Genomic DNA, 20639 nt, shown 5'->3' on the forward strand with positions numbered 1-20639 from the left:
CCTTTGGAAATAATTCCTGAGTTGTTTGTTGGACTAATGAGCAGGCATAACAAGATTTTTTGGTCAGTCTACGTACCTTTGTCATAAGTGAATTATACCATAAATAAGAAATAAAAGGATGATTAGCGTCTAAAGATAAATCAAATTCTTTGTAAACCAAGTCATCATCATTTTCTTTTATTGTCAATTTTGGATCATATCTATTTGTCAATTGAGAAGGCCATTTAATTGTCTGGGGAGGCTCTTCCCGTTCTGTTTGGTTCCCCACAGGTTCAGTTTTAGGATTAAACTGAACAATCGTCGGAATCCAGTATGGGGAACAAACCCCTTGCCAATTTGGTGGGATGAAGGTGTATACTTTGTTGCCACAAAGCCAAATAACATGCTTTAAAGCAGAGAAAGGGTAGTTAGAAAGGATAAACAAATCATACAAGCAACCACGAGTATAACCCATGTAATGCTGTATAACTCCTGTTATGGCATGCACACACACTACAGGTCGCTTCTGTTGGGCAGCTTTAACCGGCTGAAAATCTTTATAAGCATCTGAATCTAAATGCACAAAAAATTACAAAATTCGACAGACTCTTTCAGATACAGCGCCTAGTACTGTAATTTGAGTTGTTAAAATTTCATTTTCTGTAGATTTATAATTTACTCGCACATTTCCAGATTGAGGTTCTATCTCAACGTAAGTAATGTTGTGAGTATAATAGAATTTAGTTGCATTAGGGGTTAATGGATAATACAAACACTGCATCTCGAGATCACGGGAACATGTTCTAGCATACCAACTTCTAAAAAGAGACCAGATTTCTTCCTTGAACTTCGTACTATGGGATTAGTTTGGCTGCTTGATTGTTGTTTGTATGTCAGTGTTAGCATTCATTACTTTGAACATGGTTGATGCCAGAACTATTACCCTTGTTACTGTTATTGTCAGAAAAAAAAAAACATCCAATTATCATACAACAGTTGATAATACTAAAGGTGATTATGGGATTAATGAGGTAAGAGTGTGCCAAAAGATAATTGTTATCCTATTCCTTTTTAGCTTTCTTAATTGCTATCTTTATCTCATGAGTACTAGTGATTAGGTTGCAGGGATCAGTGTTGTCAGTGGTAACGGTGCAGCTTTGAGTTGGCCGGAATGTATCCATTGTGGTTGACCCGTAACCTTCACTGCAGTTCTTGTTACCAACAGAACTTGCGTTGGAGGACTATAACGTGGTTCTCCACCAGTAGGTTTCAGACTACGGACCAAAACGTAGTCTCCTGGTTGGAAGGCGTGTGTGAACTTCTCACCTGGGGAAGGAAGAAAATCTATAACCTGCTGAGAATATTTTAAAACAAAAGAAAAAGCAGGTGTTGAACATAATATTGTTGTGCTACCTGAAGATGTGTCAAATTTGAAACCAATTTCTTGTCCATTTGGACACCCAAAGGAAAAGGGTGGGCCATTAGAACCTCATGCGGGGACAACCCAGTAGTTGTATTAAGTATTGCCCCAATTGACATTAATGTTAAAGGCAATGCCTCTATGGAGTTCATTTGTCTAGATTGATGGATTTTTAATAATTTATCTTTTATTGTCCTGTTTGTTCATTCTACTTGTCCACAGCTCTGAGGGTGATAAGGAATATGAAAATCCCATTTAATTCCGAGCGCCAACGCTAATTGCTTCGTTTCCCGAGATGTAAATGGCGCTCCATTATTGCAGTCAATACTAATAGGAATATCAAATCTGGGAAATCACTTTGTTTGAAAAGTCCTACAGCATCTAACTCTCTTATTTTTTTCAGCTCATTTTTTCTCTTAAGATCATGCCTTAAGTTTTGAATCATATAAAATTCCTGTGCATCGGCACCAGAAATACTAGATATAACATCTGGCGTATGTTTATTAAAATTTAAGGATACATTTTTTTGTTGCTCATAACGTTTACTCACTCTATTGAAAGTTTTAATCACAGTATCGGAAATTGTGTTTTCATCAACATCTTGTCCTTGTTACATGCTAAGCATTCTATAGTATACCTTATTTGTTCCACAAAAACACGATTCTTATTATTTCCATATTTTTGATTGATAAAGTCAAAAGCTTTCGTGCATCTGTTCATCCATCTGTTAAAATCTACCCATAGGCTCATTTTCATTTTTTTCCCCCCATTAAATGACATCAAATGCTCTAACTTTGCCTTTTCGCTGACAAAAATGCCTCTTAAACCTAGAGGTGCAGGTAATTCATCCGCTCCACAGGCCGCATTCCTGCCTTGTGGTGATTCCTTCTCCCTTGTTGCTGGAGCTGCAATGCCTGCTGACCCCCCCAATTTCAAGGAGGAGTTGCTTTCCTCACTCCGTAACGAGATGGTAGCTATTTTCAAAATCGAACTCCTGGCAGCCCTAACTGAAAACTTAATTTTCATCAAGCCGGAACTTCAGTCAGTAAAATTAAAACTAACTGTCAGCATTACAAACATCCACTCCAAGGTGAGCGCCCTGAAGAGTGCCGTCAGTGAAATAGAAACTTAACTCTTAACTTGCAGTGACAACATCGCTACGTTCCAGGCTAAAGTGGAGTACTTGTCTGCTGAGATGCTACGGGTTCAGAGCAAATGCGATGATCTTGAGGCCAGATCATGTCGCAACAACATAAGGATCATGGGTGTACCTAAAGACAGCTTTTCCACAGCTGATCTCGTCTCAGCTCATCGCACACTCCAGACAAAGCCGAAACCCGGTGAGAGCCCCTGCTCTATAATTGCCTGACTGCAATGTCACGTGGACCGTGTGGATATTTTGTGGCGAGCCAGAGCCCAACAACGGACAAAGATTAATGACATGGTCATCTCTGTCTTCCCCGACTACATTCCAAAGATGGCCCATGCCCGTACCGCCTTTAACGATGCGGTTCGGCCTGCTCTACCCAGTGCGCTTGCGTGTTGTTGGACACAATGGTGTTAAGAAGGAGTTTAAATCACCTGAGGACGCCAGAGCGTTCATCAAGACACTGAGCAAGTAAGAGAACTGATAAATCATGGTGCCAGTTTGGTATCTCTGAGATTCACGTTCACAATTACTCGCTTTTTACACAACATACCAAGTTCTTTATATGATGTTATAGTTACATAAGTGGGTTATAAGTTATAAGTGCCTTTTTCTTTTCCATTATTTAGTCTGCAGGAGCCTGTCCTGAGGTTAACTTACCAATATTAGGATAGAAGCCATTAGCTTTTCTATTAGGGATTTGACTCATTGTGGAGTTAGCACTGGGTTCTTCATCATTTGGGGATGGCGTCGTTGTAAGTGTTGTGGTTGGGGTGGGAGGTGGGATTGTGCGAGTGTGTGATTATTGTTCTCTGTTTTTGTTTGTTTGTTTGTTTCCTTTCCTTGGTACTTCTTATTAATTTTGTTTTCTTACTGAGTGCTTAATAGATGTCCACTAATACTTGCAGTTCAGGAACTTCTCTTACTGGCTCGCCTGTGAGGTTTGTGAGCTGGAACATTAAAGGTATGGGGAGCCCCATTAAAAGATCAAGGATATTTGCTTATTTGAAACGACTTAAAGTGGACATAGTTTTTCTGCAGGAAACCCATATGCGCACCAAAGCCCAGGTCAGGCTTCCATGGGTTTCTGAGGTGTTTCACTCCAATTTCAACTCTAAAGCCAGAGTTGCTATTTTAATTGGCAAGTCAGCCCACTTCTTACCTTCCAAATCTATATCTCATAAAAAATGGCAGATATTTAATAATTGCTGGTTCAGTGTTTTATGTTCCTGTATTATTAGTTAATATTTACGCCCCGAACTTTGACAACCCACAATTCATGAATAAACTTTTTGAATCTCTTCCTTCATTGCATAATCACCTCCTTATATCCGTGGGAGACATGAATTGTGTTGTTGATCCTAGTTTAGACCGCTCTACTTTTGAGGACATTTTCTGATTATATGTCCAAGAATGGTTGCATTGATCCCTGGAGATTCAATAACCCCGGTGTTAAGGAATATTCCTTTTTTTTGCAGATGCATTAGTCTTCTTCTCTTTCTTTATTCTTCTTCATTGATTCCAAAATTATTTCTAAAGTAAAAACACTTAAATATCCTATTGTGATCTCCGACCATGCCCCTATTCTTTGGATATTCAGCTTTCCCCACAAACCCGGTACTCCTCGCTATGACGGTTTACTTGCTTTTGTCAGACAATAAATTCAGAACATGGAAGCTATGTGGCAGTTTCAATTGATGATTTTATTCAATCACTCAGAATGAGACTGAACCTGTCTCTTCTTCACTGCTGTGGGAATCACTAAAAGCATACCTAGAGGGCCAAATTATCTCCTACAGCCACACTTCAAGAGCTTTCAACGGAGATTGACAAAATGTACCAACAACTTGCCACTTGCCTCTCTTCCACTCTATTCAAGGGTCGTGTCGAATTACAGACTGAATTTGACCTAATAACAACCACTGATGCAGAGCGCCTTCTGTTACGCTCACGTTCCACATATTATGAGTATGGCGATAAGGCGAGTCGCCTCCTGGCAAATCATTTGCGTAGCCAGGCAGCCTCCTGTGTGATTCCTCAGATAAAAGATTCATCAGGCACGTTACAAACAGACCCCAATAGACTTCCAACATGAGTGCCTTCTTATATAGTCTCAATTTTTCCATTGTAACCTCAGATGTTGCTTAAGAACTTCACCATTAACTTTAGAGGAAATCACCCTTGCAATAAAAGACATGCAAATTAATAAAGCTACTGGTCCTGATTGGTTTACAGTGTAATTTTTTAAAAGATTCCAATCCAAACTGGCCCCATTATTGCATTCTGTATTTTTTGCTGAATGGCTCTCTCCCTTCCACTTTAAGACAAGCTGCCATAAGTCTGCTTTTAAAAAAAAGACAAAGATCAAAATTTCTGCAGCTCTTACAGACCCTCCCTTTGATATATGTAGATGCTAAGATTCTTGCTATGGCATTGGCTTGTCGCTTGGAAAGTATGCTCCCAACTGTAATTTCAGCAGATCAAACTGGATTCATAAAGGGGCGGCAGCTATTTTATAATATCCGTACTCATTTGAACATTATCTATTCCAAAAATAGCACAACAACCCCAGAAGTAGTGATCTCAGTTGATACTGGAAAAGCTTTTGACAGGGTTGAATGGGACTGCCTGTTTGCCGTACTAAGTAAATTTGGGCTGGGTAGTGTGTTTATTTCATGGATTCGCATTCTTTATACATCCCTACAAGCTAGTATCTTCACCAATGGCATTTATTCCACTTATTTTAATTTATTCCGTGGCACCCGACAGGGATGTCCCTTATCTCACTTACTCTTTGCATTAACTACAGAGCCTTTATCGATATACCTGAGGTCCTCCCAAACTTTCACTGGGATTAGGAATGGAATGTATGCTATCCCTTTACGTGGATGATTTATTACTGTATGTTTCTGACCCCAGTCGCTCTATACCAGCAATTCTGTCTTTCCTTCAGAATTTTGGCTCATTTTCAGGTTACAAAATTACTATTTCCAAAAGTGAATGCAATCCTGTTAATGCTTCGGCAACACAACTAAGTCAGACAGTTATCCCATTCAAGTTGAGCCCCCCTGGCTTTAAGTATTTAGGAGTCAATGTAACGAGTACACTGCCCTCCCTTTTCTCTGCCTGTTAATGTTAATGTCTCAAATTAAGTCTGACCTTCAAAGATGGAGGAGTTTACCGTTATCGCTTATAGGATGTGATAATATAATACAGTGAAAATTACCATTGTGCCCAAGTTCCTGTGCTTATTTTCTATAAGAAAATCTTCTCTATTTCTAGCAAAACGTTTTTTTGAGACTGTTAGGATGTCAGGATATTTCTAGCCTTTTATGGTGTGGAAAAGCACCCAGAATGAGCCAGAAGTCAATTTTTCAGAGATGTAAACTCAATGCAGGACTCTCTCTCCCAAACTTCCAAATGTATTACTCGGCGTCACACATTCAGAAAATTTCATTTTGGTGTAAATTGGAAGTATGTTCATATGGCTCATCCTCTTCAATGGCTCTGACTACCTCTTCTATTCCTACCAAACCCTCTGTCTTTACAGATAACCCAGTGGTGAGTTCCACTCTTAAAATCTCGTACCAATTTAGAAGGCATTTTAGGGTTATTTCCACTTCAACTTTAGCTCCCATACTGAGAAATAATTTATTTTAACCTGTAATATCTGACCCCACTTTTCTGTATGCCATGACAAAGGCCTGAAAACTTTTAAGGTTCTTTAGAGATGGCACCTTCTATCTTTGCAGATCTGTCAAGTGAATTTCAGCTCCCGCCCTCTCATCTATTTCGTCATTTCCAAATTACTGCGACACTGCGCCAAATCCTTGTTCTCAACTTTTCCCTATTCACCCCCGAATCGATTGTGGGACGAGTTTTTCTGCTCTAACCCCCTTCAAAGGTCTCTCATCTCAAGAATTTATAATTAACTTCTATCCTGTGGCAGTTCAACTACCACAAAAGTCAAGGCTGCCTGGGAGGGTGAACTGGGGTTGACCTTATACGTATGAATCCTGGTGGGATGTTGCACTCAACAAGATTCATACAAGTTCAGCATGTGCTGGTCTTACCCTCATAGAGTTCAAGGTACTGTACCGGATTAATTTGTGTTGTGACAAATGTCATGCCTCTTCCTGCAATTTAACCCACATGTTCTACTTTGGCCATTGTTTTTTTTTCCTTTTGGTAGAAGTACTTTGATATCATCTTAGAAGTAGTTTTGCTAACTGTGAAAATCTTTCCACACATCCCCACATTTGGGTGCCCAGAAGATTACTAGATTAATAGGTACAATTCGAACCAATTTGATATTTTTGCCTTAACTTAATGAAATGTTTTGTCCTCCACTGGAAATTCATTAAATTATGTCATTCCTAAAACTAGAAAAAAAAAACGGACTCCAATAAGTTTTACAGAAAGTGGCAGCCTTTCTTAACTTTCTTTGAATCTCTCCCATTTTTTTGCCTAGTGACCACCCCACCACCCCTTCTTTTTCACTTCTCTTATTATTCTTAGAAAAAAGCAAGCAAATATGTGTATTTCCCCAAATCTTGATTTATTACTTTGAGTTTTTAGGTTTGCAACTTATGGCTTGTTGTCATAAAAAATATTTTCTGGCACAGTTGCAAACTCCTGATAACGCTGATAATTAAACTGGGAGAGGTCTACAGCTATCCAAACCATAGAGGAGCCGATCACCTAACACTGGGTTCTGCTTCTGGATAGAAAACAGTCACATGTACTCTATGCACACCTCTCTGCAAAAGAGGTGTGCATAGATCCAAACAAATCCAACAATGGCAAAATGATCCTGATGTGAGCAGGGACCATGTGCTCTGTCAGAAAACGTGACCATCGCTGTGACAGAGCTCACTTGCATATTGCACTTAAAGGATTTTAGTCAAAGTTAATCATGTTACACATGTCAGCTGGGACACAGTGAGACAGCATCAATGTACAGCAAACAGTTTGGCAAGAGCATGTACGGTATGTGTGAGCAGGAAATCCATTCTGACAACTGACTGCTGTTTTCTCTCCGGTGTTGAACATTTCTTAAATGTAGGGATACTCAACTTGCCTTTAGCATGTTTCTAGGATTATAAAACCTTTGTAGGATTTCAAGACATCTCTTGGATTTTTGGAAGTTTTTAGGATTTTGCTCTATTTTGATGCTGTATTATAAACTCTGGCCTCTTATGTATACTACAAGTATAGAAACAATCCCAGTGTGAAACACTTTTTTTTTTTTGTGAAAAAAATGGTAGGACGCCACCTGGCACCCAATCAGGGGCAAGATTTAAGTTAAATATCACTGCTTCAATGTCTTTAGAGTAACATGGGTCTGTTTTATGTCTATAAAGTTGCGTTTTTGTGTTTTGTGTGTTTTGGTTAAATGCCTGCCTCATTCTACCTGTCAACTTCTCCTGGATGTTTAAGCTGTGGACAGAAAAGTTTGTATTCTCCAGCTCTATCTGTCTCCGAAGACAAATCCCAGTCTTTTAATGGGTTGTTGTCTGTGTAGAATGTTATTTATTGTCAAGCTGTCGTCGTGTTGGGTCAAACTTGATCACATGTAGTGAAAGACTTGATACTTGATGTTCTGGGAACTGTCACCACTTCCATTGCCGTAACACTCCATGTGTTTTTAACAGTGCTGCTGTAGTGACTCTGTTTTTAGTGCTGACTTGCTTCACCTTACATAGCAAATATGTCATGTTCCCTACTTCCTTCACCACTTTGTTTTTTCTTTTCCTTTCTTGCAAAGTACTTTTCTGTCAAGCTTTCTTCCTAACTCACTTTCCTTCTGCACAAACCTCTCTTCCTTCTGTTGGCCCTCCCAAATCAGGAGCCTCAAACCACTGTTATCCACAACCCAGCTGATGGAAACAAGGTATACAGCTGATCTCCTGCTGTAGTTTGCTGCTGATGTGTGCCTTGCAGAGTAGAGCCTCAACGTTGCTTCTGATGATGTTTCTGTGCTCTCGGATGTTACTGACACTTGACATGCTGAGATAAAACAAGGGTCTATGGTACATCAGTGAAACAGTGCATGCTGTTATCAACTGCTTGTGATTCTTTGACTTAACATTGTCATCAATGTGTACAATTTTGTGTATTACTTACTATTCTGATTATTTATGTGCTTGTTGTCATGTAAGATCTGGACATAAAAACCAGTTTGTGTTATCTTACATGCCGGCATTTAAACCTTTGGACAGCATGTAGTGACATTTCCATTGTGAAGTGTCGGAGCTGTGACTCAGGGTTATGCATGCTGATGGAACCAAATAAAGACCATGCAATGCCATGGATATCAAACTGTTCCATATCTGAACAGAATATGTTGCAGTCCATCTACCATGTCTGTGCAGATGTATGGATCTATATTATCATGTGATATGACAGTGTGGCAATCTATGCATGCTTGTGTCCTTTGCTTTGTGCAGTGACATGATGGTGATGTAGCTCATAGTGCAGCATACAGTGTGTGTTCTTGTGTGTAGTAAGAGTGTTGTTCAGTGTCACACCTGAGGACAGTGCGCAGCTGTTTGCTTAGATCATTTGTGCCCATGTGATATTCTGTTTTTACGTGTCTGTGTCTTCATATGGAAGCAATGATAGGGTCACTGTACAAGTCATGTATCATGCAACATGGGCTCTTCCTTATTTATCAAAGGTTTTAAACTGAAGAATGTGAATGTTTTATGGGTTGCTGCAGTATCCATATAAAGGATGACTCAATTTAGTTTTTGTCATTATTCCTGCAGGCAATCGTAAGAACTTAAAAAATATAATATATATATATATATATATATATATATATATAAAATATATATATATATATATATATATATATATATATAATATTTAGAATATTTACATCTCAAAAGGAACTCAAGATGGTTTAAGAAACATTAGCAGTCAGACAACTAAACAGAGTGTAAACAAACCCCCAGCTTAGCCAAACTCAGATGATGGCAAAAAGTACTATTATTACCAAACTGTCTGTTCCATAGTAAAAAAAAAACTGACTTCCTGCTTCAATGTCACCTATTTGACTTACTGTGTTGAAAAGAAATATGTTGGCTGTGTTAATATCATTGTCAGACATAGGCTTATCAAAAATATATTAGTATTGGCATATATGTATACACAAATGATACTGTACAAGGATTGACCAACTATTAGCAGTGTTCAGCATTTTTCAATTATAAGAATGGTTCTTTCTTTACTGTTACCAATAAAATAAATTAATTGAAAAATGTTCTATGTTGGTTAGAGCTGGCCAATGAGGAGAAAATAAAAAATCAGTTTATTGTTAGAACACAAGTGCAGATTTGTAGGTCTGTGCTTGGGACAGAGTTACACACACACAGTGACAGGACTGTTAGAATCACACAGCTAGCATTACCTAATGGTTCTTAACAGGTTTAGCAACAGAGACAAGCTGTCTTCAAATTTGTGCATCCTAGGATGGCGTAGGGATGATCCGCCCTACTCTCCCTGTAAGTGGCTAGTACTCGTTGGTTGTAGAGATTAGGTTTAGGCAAGAGGGTGGGATGCTTTGGGTTAGGGTTAAGGTGAACTGTCATGGTAAGCCACTCAGTGGCAAAGTAAGGACATTCCTTCACCATCCTAGGATTCGCAAAAGTTGCAAGTCATTTCGGTGTAGGCGTGAAATCAACAGTTGGGGTTTGGATGTTTACCACTGCTGCATAGCTCCAGCCCAAACTGCAAAATGTGATGACTAGGAATGAGATCATGTTGTCCTTCACTGCCGTGTCCAACAGCAGCTGATGGTATATATTGCACAATAATAGACATGTACCCGCCAGCAGAGATTTGACAATACCATCTCTACCAGGGGAGTTATTTTTGGCCAGGCTATCTTTCATATCCAGCTGCCGAGCAAGGTAACATGACTTGGGCAGACGTTAAGTTTTAAATACAGAAACCTGGAACACTTGAAGTGATTGCTCTCAGAAACTTTAAACTATTTCATCATTGTGTTTACAGAACAGTTACTGTATCATGATGTATACTGTTGCCAGGAAGGAATTCCAGCAGAATCACCATCCAACAATGAGACTGTGTCAAAAGTGTAATCCCAAATTAGCATGGTGAGGTAGACAACGATAGACAGTTCAACTCAGTCTATTGTCCTTAGCTTGTTAGTGTTTTTTCATCAGGCTGCTTAAACTCTTGTGCCTCTTTTTTATCGTTTGACAGGAGTCCAGTGAGAGTGCCAACACTACCATCGAGGACGAAGACGTGAGAGGTAAGGACATTCAGACTGACCAATACAGACAAGAAACTCATTAAAACTCTGTCCTCTAAATTTTTTAACAAGTACTGCCATCTGAAGTTTTTTTTTAGCTCTCAGTTTAAGGTCAGCTCTCTTCTTACTATTTGGGTTTACTGGCTTAAATAATAATAATAATAATAATAATAATAATAATAATAATAATAATAATAATAATAATAATAATAATAATAACTTTATTTATTTAGCAATTTAAAAAACACAGGTTTACAAAGTGCTTTCACAGAAAGCAAAAACAGAATAAAAGACTCTACACATGCAGATAAAAAAACAACAACAGGATATATTAACATATATATATCCATACATATAAACATATACACACACACAAACACATACATACATACATATATATATACATAAATACAACAACAACAATAATAATAAAATCCATCTGGTGTTGTTAATCCAACTTTAACAATAACCATCATAAGGACCCAGGCAACATAATAACCCAAACAACATGAACTGAGACCTGGAGGACTGTAAATGATGTGACAGATAAAAGAAGTGAGAATAATAAGAGAGAAATATAAGAGTAAAAACAGATCAGGGCAGTAAAATGAGGCAGTACAAGGTAAAATTAAAAAAAATACAACCATACTGACAATAAACACGAGACAAATGAGAGAATGAAGCATAGAATGAATATGAAAAAGTGATAAGAATGGTTAAATATAAATAAATAAAATAACAAATTAAATCTATAAATAGGGAAAAATACCAGGCTGGGATATAAATCTTGAGGCTATGACAGGAACTGATAATATTAGGGAGATGAACAAAGGACAAGAAACAGGGTAGAAGGGTGAAAGGGCAGGAGGAGGAGGGGAAAAGAGGGAAAGAGATGACATCAAATAAAGGCAAGTCTATAGAAGTGAGTTTTAAGAAGTGATTTAAAAGATGTGACTGATTGTGCACGCCTTGTCTCCTGGGGCAGGTCATTACAAAGTCGAGGGGCTCTGATTGAAAATGCTCGATCACCTTTAGGTTTTAGTATGGACTTTGGAATGACCACGAGGTCTTTACCCAAGGATCTGAGGCTGCGAGCTGGCTCATAGGGGGTTTATGATTCAGTTATATAACTTGGAGCCAGACCCATAAGTGCAAATCAGTGAAACCTTAAAATCAATTCTAAAACTAATTAAAGCTGCAAGCAGCGATGAACGGGCCCTCACATCCACACACAACTTGGGGTAACTGGCGTGACTCCAACTGCCCCGATCTTTAATTGTAGTGAAAGTCAGAAAATACATGCAAAAAGTTTGACCATTGAGTGAGATATTTCACACGGTGTAGTACTTCCTAAAACCACTAGGTGGTGCTGGAGACAACACAAAATCTAAGTCATCCTGGTCTACATCATGTGTAGACCAAACCATGTAAATTGGATGTAAATCAAATGATGATATTGTTACACGGCATACTGCCTATTGCCAGTAGGTGGTGCATTGAGTATCACATGTTGTGTTCATGGCTGCAACCTGACCACACCTGTAAAATTTAGGGCCAATCGGTTATTGCAAACTGAAGTTACAGAAGCTTTGTGTTTGGTGGCGAATACTTCATTGCCATAGCAACGGCGTTCATTGAAAACATATGATCTTCACAAGGAGGCATCATGAAGGTCTTACAGAATCTTTTGTTACCAAGTTTGAGTTGAATGTGGTCAACCTGTAAGGGGATGCAACTAAACTGTTTCTAGTAGAAAAAAAAACATGACCCCCTGTGTCCAATAGGTGGCGCTATGATGATGACTCATCTTAACTCATGATAACTGATGATAACTCAATTGAGCCATGCAGCTTTGTTCGGGCTGAGACACTTAGCAAGCATTACAAGTATTGGGCAGATGAGATAATGTTTGGCTGAGTTACAATAACTTCCTGTTTCATGGCAAACCACCAACCAAGTTGGAAACCAAGCCACGCCCACATGGTGTGGAAAAGAATCAAAAACTGAATAACTTTTGATGTCCCATGATTTTTCATTTCGGTGAAGGTCGGAACAAGCAAGCAGAGAGTTTCAATCCTTCAGTTAGATATTACATTGGGGGTAATATTTCCTGTGGCCACTAGGTGGTGCTGGAGACCACACAAAATGTATGTCATCTTGGTCTACATCATGTGTAGACCAAACCATGTAAATGTAATGTAAACAAAAGTATAGTTGTATTAAGTGGCTTTCTTGCTTTTGCCAGTTGGTGACGCTGTGATTATCATACTTAATTGACTTGTTGATGTGATAAGGGCTGCAGCCTGACCACAACTGTGAACTCTGGGGCCAATTGGTCGATGCAAAGTGAAGTTACAACAACTTCCTCTTTGGCGGCAACCACTGGGTCTCCATGGCAACAGCGTTCATGGTAAACCTATACTTCAGAGGGAGGCTTCATTAAGGTCTTAAAGGTTTTGTCACCAGTTTGGAAGTCAATCGGATATAATATGTAGGAGCAGTCCATCAAAGAAGACAGCATGTAATTTCCATGACTTTTCATGTTGCCAGTAGGGGGCGCTACAAATAATGGTAACAGTTGTCATGTAGATGTGTTCAGGGCAAGACTATCATCAAACATGTGAAGTTTGGTGCAGATTGGACCATGTCCCTGAGTTATAAATTATGGATTGGAAAATTGTGACCCCTGAAAATGGCAAAAAATACACCAAAATTGCACAATCAATTCAAAATGGCTGACTTCCTGTTGGGTTTAGGGTATGGGTCCAAGAGGCTTTTTTGTAGGTCTTGGGCTGTTACAAGTTTCAAGTTTGTTCTCAAGTTTTGTAGCTCTAGGTGAAATGTACTACATTTCACAGTGCTGTGGCTGCACTGATACTGTACCCCCCGCTCGCCCTGATCGTGGTCTGGTCCTGGTTGCGCCGATGCAGTGATCTTGCCTTTTGGACACCTCCCTATCAATATACGCATGAAACTCTTATCATCACCTTCAATATCGTCATAGAGTGCATTTGATAATTTCACACCTATCGTTATTGTAATATGACATGCATCTGTTTCTATTATTGCTGTGCCTCTCTCCCCCTCTCCTCCCCTCTCTCTTTCTCTTTCCTTTTTGCCATGATTATATTTCATTTGTTATTTACGACATCTATTGCACGTCTGTCTGTCCTGGAAAAGGGATCCCTCATCATCCTCTACCGCTCTTCCTGAGGTTTCTTCCTTTTTTTTTTCCCTGTTACAGGGATTCTTTTTTCGGGAGTTTTTCCTTGGGTGATGTGAGGTTCTAAGGGCAGAGGGATGTCGTTTTGTGATAATGGGCTCTATAAATAAAACTGACTTGACTTAACTTTTCTGTTTGCATTCCTACCACCAGTTGGAGCGCTGAAAGATTGTACTGTAAGCCAGTGGTTGATGTAGACACATCGCTTACACTTTGATGATTCAAAATCTCGTATTTCCACTGTTGCATATATGCTCAGTAAGCCTGGATTTCACTGCCCATCAATTTTTCCAAGTTTGTTTTCCATTATTTTCTTTAAGAGCTGTTGTTTGTGTTTTGAGGGATCTGTTGTTTGCACTGTTAATGGACTTTAAAAAATTGTACTTAATAGTCTCAAAAACAGCCTGGTCAAGTCAAATCAATTTTATTCATAAACCCCATTATCACAAATCACAGTTTGCCTCAGGGGGCTTTACAGGCTACAACATCCCTCTATCCTTAAGACCCTCACATTGGTTAAGGAAAAACTCCCCCAAAAAACCCTTTAACAGAGGAAAAAATGGTAGAGCAACTGAGGAGGGATCCCTCTTCCAGGATGGACAGATGTGCAATGGTTGTTGTAAAAAACAATTAAACTAGAGTAGATAACAAAATGATATATAGGAAAGAGAGAGAGAAGATAAGTAGAGGGAGGGAAAGAGAGGGAGAGAAGGGGAAAGATGCTCAATAATGGTAACAATAACATAACATACTGTATAACAATAGTGATAGACATAAAACTAATAAATTTAATTGATGATAGCCAAATAATAATAGCAGTTGAAGATGGCATCGAGCAGGATCACGGCATTAGTGCAACAAAGGCCCACGACACAGGCCTAGCAGGCCACCAACATTAGTGGACATTGATATTTACTTAAATTCAGGTTTTGACGTCTGGCAGATGGGGACATTGAAGCTGCTGCTGATGCTGAATGTGAGTTCAGTTCAGAATGTGAGAAGTTATGAAAGTATATCTAGCTGTACACACACAGTGTTAGGGCTAACTGTTAGCATTGCTGGGCTTTTTATCAAAGAGTTTAATGACAGATGTCAGTGTTGGATATTAGCTGCTGCAGATGTGTAGCTCCTGCTTTACCAGCAAATGTTGAACGGTTCACTGTGAGGATAGCAACTCTGGACATCGCTGTAACAGAAAGTTAACAGACTGACCACCGCCACTTTCAGTTTTTGTTCAGTTTACCAAAACGCATGTAAATACCAAGTCTAAACAGGCTTGCAGAGAGATGAAAAGCAAAGAGAGCAGGGGAAGGAGCTTTATGCTGGAGTTTGGTGACATGGATATTTGAGATATTTGTTTTAGTAGCCCAATGAGTGGACTGATTTGTAATTCTGAGTCTTTCTGTCATGTTTTATGGCTGGTCACCACAGTAGTGACCTTTTAGACAAAAGAGATTTAAATCATTCCACATTCAGTTAACCCCTTGAGACCTGGAGTGACATCACTTTGTATGTTTTGCTTTCAGACACCTTTTACAAGTATTTAAACCTTTGATCTGTGAAAAAATTGGTATGACTTATGTTAAAAACATGGGGAAAAGGCAATGAGCAACTTGGCAAGAAATGTTTCACATATTGCAAGAAATTAGGAGTTATAGAAAATTATTTTTTTAAAAGCTAGAGAAAAAAGGAAAACTGAATTTCTTATGATCATAGTTACATATTTAAAATATTGTTACAGAATTACTATAATTGCTTTTTCCAAGTCATTGTGTTCTTTGTTTTACTTGGTTTTGGTTTTTTTTATTGTAAAAATTATTTTCAGGTAATTTTCTTGTAATTTTGACTAATTTCTTGCATTTTTGGGACAGTTATTTTTTCATTGCTCATGGCCTTCTTTGCATTTTTTTGACAGAAATGAAGCCAATCTGCTCAGGTTTCAAAGGGTTAAAGGGTTTATCCTTTTTCCATCAAAGCTTTTTCTGAGGCCCCTGACATTCGCATCTTTCCCTGCAGTGTGTGTGTGTGTGTGTGTGTGTGTGTGTGTGTGTGTGTGTGTGTGTGTGTGTGTGTGTGTGAGTGAGTGAGTGAGTGAGTGAGTGAGTGAGTGAGTGAGTGAGTGAGTGAGTGAGTGAGTGAGTGCGTGCGTGCGTGCGTGCGTGTGTGCGTGTGTCTGCCAGCATATGTGCTACCATGTTTCCAGTACACACACAGGCCCGTTGACAGACATGGCGCTGCCCTTTATAATGGCCTCCATTGTTATTCATGGGTGATGGGATGGTAATCTTGTTCAGCGAAGCTCGACATTCGCTTCACTCAATGATCCTGAATGATTATGATAGTGTTCAGAGCATGTCTTCAGTTTTTTTTCCAAGGAAGACATTATTCCCTCATTATGTCTTTGTGGTCTTTCTGATGTTATTCTTTTATATGCAGCTATTTCTCTGTCTGCCTTTTGTGCCCCCAGTCAGAGCCTCAGCCGACAAAGAGGTTAGGAAACTTTATGAAATGAGAAGAGGATTTTAATCTTGACATCTTTTATGATTCTGGCAGTGAGCCCTTTGAGGAGAAATTATCTGTGGCAGAAAGAAAGAAAATAAAGGTGCAGGAACTGCAATGAGGGCAAATAGTAGAACTTATTTCTTGAATGTGACTGGTTTGCACTGATGTGAATGATGGATGGGTGATGAGTTCCTATTAGAGTGTGTTGTTTCTTCCACACTAAATGCTTGAAGTGGCCAGTATTTTTTTTGTGCAGTGACTTGGTTTGAAGGTGGAGGTCATAATGTACATATAAGGTCTTTTCATTCAAAAGGTACGATAAAGCTTTTGTCATTGTTTTCTGGGCTACTTGGGGCAAATTAATTCCAGAACACAAGCTGAGACAGCATCCGTCTTAATGGCACTTCTAGCCCTTAAGCTTTTATGGCGCAGACACACCAAAGAAACATCAGAGAACTACCTGCAAAGAAAGCCACCTACTGTGTCGCCTCACGTTGCTGTGTCTACTCCAAAAAGTTGCACATGATTACATCAAATCAACCCAACTAGCACAAACATTGTGTGTCTGCATGAGGAAATAACTCTCCATACCTGCAGATGGCAGTTGTCTATAGGGAAAGGGAAACAGGGAGACCATCACAATGCTAGTTAGCCAGTTAGCACATTAATAACACAATGTAATGATAAAAGAACAAAGCATGTTTAGCAACACAAACCATCAGGAAACATTTCTGCTAAAGCGCTCAATGGCCAAAGAAATCTTCTATATCCACCTCACTCTCTCTTAATATTAGCTGCTTGTTTGCTTTCCTCACTTCCATTACTCTTCAGTTGCGCTGAGCTGAACTGCCAATCAGAGATGGATGAGGATCATCCAGGGCCAGCTGACTGATGACCGAGCGTTGCCTTGGTGTGTCAGGGCCTTGAGTTGTTTGACTCTCCATCAGAAAAGCAAACTTTAATGCTGTCGGCAGTTTGGAAACCAACACCTGCTGCTGCTTGAAAGGAGGTTGATGAGTTTGTGCGATGGTAAACCAGTTTAAAAGAGGCCAAAAAGAAATGAAAGATAACTGATTTACTGAAGAGCCAAACAGAGCTAAAAAGACGTTTAAATGTCTGACATTGGGTGGACACAAACATGAGTCAAAATCTGTTTGTCTTTCCCCAGGGTTCAATAAAAATCAATTAATAATATTTTAATGGCAGGGGTGAGTAAAGGGTAACATTGCCACTCAGAGCACCTGTAAAGTTTTGAATCTTGAAATACAAACCAGTTAGTATACACATAGAGACACAGAGATGAAAGTGATGCTGACCTTTAGTTTGACTCACCAGAACTGTTTGTTGAATAGTTATCTTTGATGCTCCTGCATCTTCACCTTTGACCTGAGGGAAGAAATTACATCTTCACATCCCTGAATATTTTCACCTGCTCTGTCCAAACTTATTTGTTTACAGCTGCTGGAAGACTTCAGGGCTTTGAACAAACTGTCATTTCCTGCATGCTTTTCATACACTCTCCATTTCATCTTTTCCTTTTCTCCATTTCATCTTTTCCTATCATTCCTGCTTTGGTCACTTTACCAATCTACATTTCCTTCCATCCATTCATCATGCTCTTCCTCTGTGCCCTGTTTCATCTCAGCACACTCTCCCTCCTCAAGACCCCTAATCTATCACCTCAAACACTTAGACCACACCACCTCTTACAGCCCTCCCCCCCCCCTCCCCCTGCCCCTCCTCTTCTTCTTCTTACTCCTCCTGCTGGTACTCTCCTAGTGCTTGGCCCAGTAAGGAGGAGTGCTGCCAGTACATCCTGTGGGCACTGGTGGCTGCCTACCTGCTCCTCTTCATCACATCTTCCTTTCTGTTCATTTTCTCTGACCATCCCACCACATGCCACTGTGGCCCCCGTCACACCCCCATGCAGGGGCTCGACCCCCTGCCCAGCCTGGACCCCACCGACTCCCAGTGTAAGTCCATTTCCCAGTGCTTGGGGAAAAACCGCAAGCTTCCCCTCCTTTCCTTGGCTGCTATTCAGTTTAGAAAGAGGTAAAATAGTACATTTCCCTAAAAAATTAGAAAAAGTAATAGAAAATATGTGAGGATTTGCAGTCATTAAAATGAAGAACACTTGTAAACTTTATTTTACTGGAAATTTCTGGATTTTTCTTGATCTTTCTGCTTTAGATAGATGGTAGAAATCTTACAAATGCTTTAAATATTTGAATTGTTGATACTGTAATTGTTCACTTATCTGCTTAATTTCTGTAATTTGACGTTTATGTGTGTTTGTGTGTGTGTGCGTGCATGCGTGCGTGCGTGCGTGCGTGTGTACATGTAGTAGGTCCACTGTTCCAAAAATCACCAGCTTCACTTTTGTCCGATAAACCCTAACTCTCCAAGTTAGATGGAAAAATCATGTTATTCCCCACAGTCCCCACCTGTGGCTTCTCCCTCCAACACTAGGTGTCTCTGTGTCTTTTGGCTTAGCTGCATGTTCTACCAGTGCTTGCTGTGTACTACATACTAAGTTTAATTGAGAGAGGTATACAATGATGCTGTGAGTACGCTCAAGTCCACTTACAGCATTATCTTTCTGTCAGCTTACATTTGCCTTCCCTTAATCAAAGGAGACCTAATGGCTTTAGCCAGCATTCATTTCATAATGACACTAATGTGTATGTTATGTAGAAGGTTAAGTGCTGATAAGTTAAGTGCTGATGATTCATGCAGTGAAAAGTTCCTCATATCGGAGGAGCTATTAATGAGTTGCTCTTTGTAAGTCAAACCAGAAGGACCAGCCACTGTAGGTCAGCCTGAGATTATGTGATTTAGATATACGGCCAGTCACCCAAAAGAGTCTTTGCTTTTTCTCGGGATGGAGCAAGTTAAAGGAAGCTTTAAGGAGCGTTAGTTTCAGAGTTAGAGGATGGTTCGAGGGCTCAGGAGATATATGACAGCCTGATACCCACTGCAGGACCTAGTCAGTACATTTACATGATGTAAGATAAAGCCAAAATATTGTGTTAGTCAGACTAAAACTAGACTTTAAAAATACACGTTAACATGTTAGTTGGACTGAAATCATACTAAGTAAAATTTCCTGAAGCCAAACTAACCCACCGAGAAAATGTGGTTGGATGGTTTTGGTTTACTCTTTTATGTATACGCCTCATCTGTACCTGAAATGGCCAAGGCGTTCTGCACATGCTCCATAGTCCCTGCACTAGGCTTTGACCCAGAGGTCAAACAGCATAAATTCGTAGAAGAAAGGGTGAGAAAAATAAAAGAAGAAGAGGAGGAGAAAACAAAACAAGACAAATAAGTCAACAAGAAGTAGTGGAGTACATACAGAATGTACAGCACAGAAAAGCAGTCCATGTATATATATGTGTGTGTGTGTATATACTGTTTATTTCCATCTACTGTGGTGGAGTTGGACATACCAACATACCAACTGTAACCTATTTTCCTGTGTATGGATAACCAGGTTATAGACCGTGTCGGTGTCAGTGATCAGACAGATAACATCATGTTTACATATTTTGTTTGCTTAAGGCAGAGAGCAAGAGTATGGGCATTTTTTAATTCTGTTATTACCTTTTTGCTTGAATTTTTGCAAATTTGTGGGGTCTTCTTTCATTGCTCATTGCCCTCTTCCCATGTTTCAGGAAAAAATTAAGTCTTCAAAGGGTTAAATTATAGTGCGTTCAGAGCAGTTTTGGCTCACTTATATGTTTTGTGACAATGAGAATTACATCATAGTTCTCATCCATTGTTGTGAAGTTTTTACAGTGCCAGAGAAACATGAAAGACCCAGGACAGCAAAGACATGGTCACCTTAGTTCAGCTCCTAACCTAATGTGGTTCAGCCCATAACATTCATTTTTAAAGATGTCCTATGCTCTGAAAAGTTGTTGCGGCTCTGAAATAAAAACTACTTGTATTGCATTAAAAAAAAAACTGTGGATTTAATGAATCAGAGAGGAACCACACCTCATCCACAGTCTGAGTTCAGAGCTGCTGTCTCATAGTACCACTCACAGGTCAGAAGATGTCATTACACCTTAACCTCTAAACAGGA

General features: G+C 39.4%; 1 protein-coding gene across 37 annotated transcripts in view; it reads left to right on the top strand.

Moving 5' to 3' along the window:
- Positions 1-20639, top strand: part of camk2d1 (calcium/calmodulin-dependent protein kinase (CaM kinase) II delta 1) — a 151846-nt gene that overhangs the window by 124253 nt on the left and 6954 nt on the right. For 22 of the 37 annotated variants that reach the window (XM_088073354.1, XM_088073375.1, XM_088073358.1 and 19 more), the window contains 2 exons: positions 8395-8439; positions 10779-10827. In XM_088073354.1, coding sequence (XP_087929480.1) covers positions 8395-8439; positions 10779-10827 — 94 coding nt within the window. The remainder of the gene's footprint in view (positions 1-8394; positions 8440-10778; positions 10828-20639) is intronic. The other 15 variants (XM_088073379.1, XM_088073381.1, XM_042511947.2 and 12 more) reach the window with 1 other exon arrangement.

The sequence above is a fragment of the Plectropomus leopardus genome, chromosome 23, assembly GCF_026936395.1.
Source record: "Plectropomus leopardus strain MGB_pleo_1.0 chromosome 23, ASM2693639v1, whole genome shotgun sequence".
In the NCBI taxonomy this organism is placed as follows: domain Eukaryota; kingdom Metazoa; phylum Chordata; class Actinopteri; order Perciformes; family Serranidae; genus Plectropomus; species Plectropomus leopardus.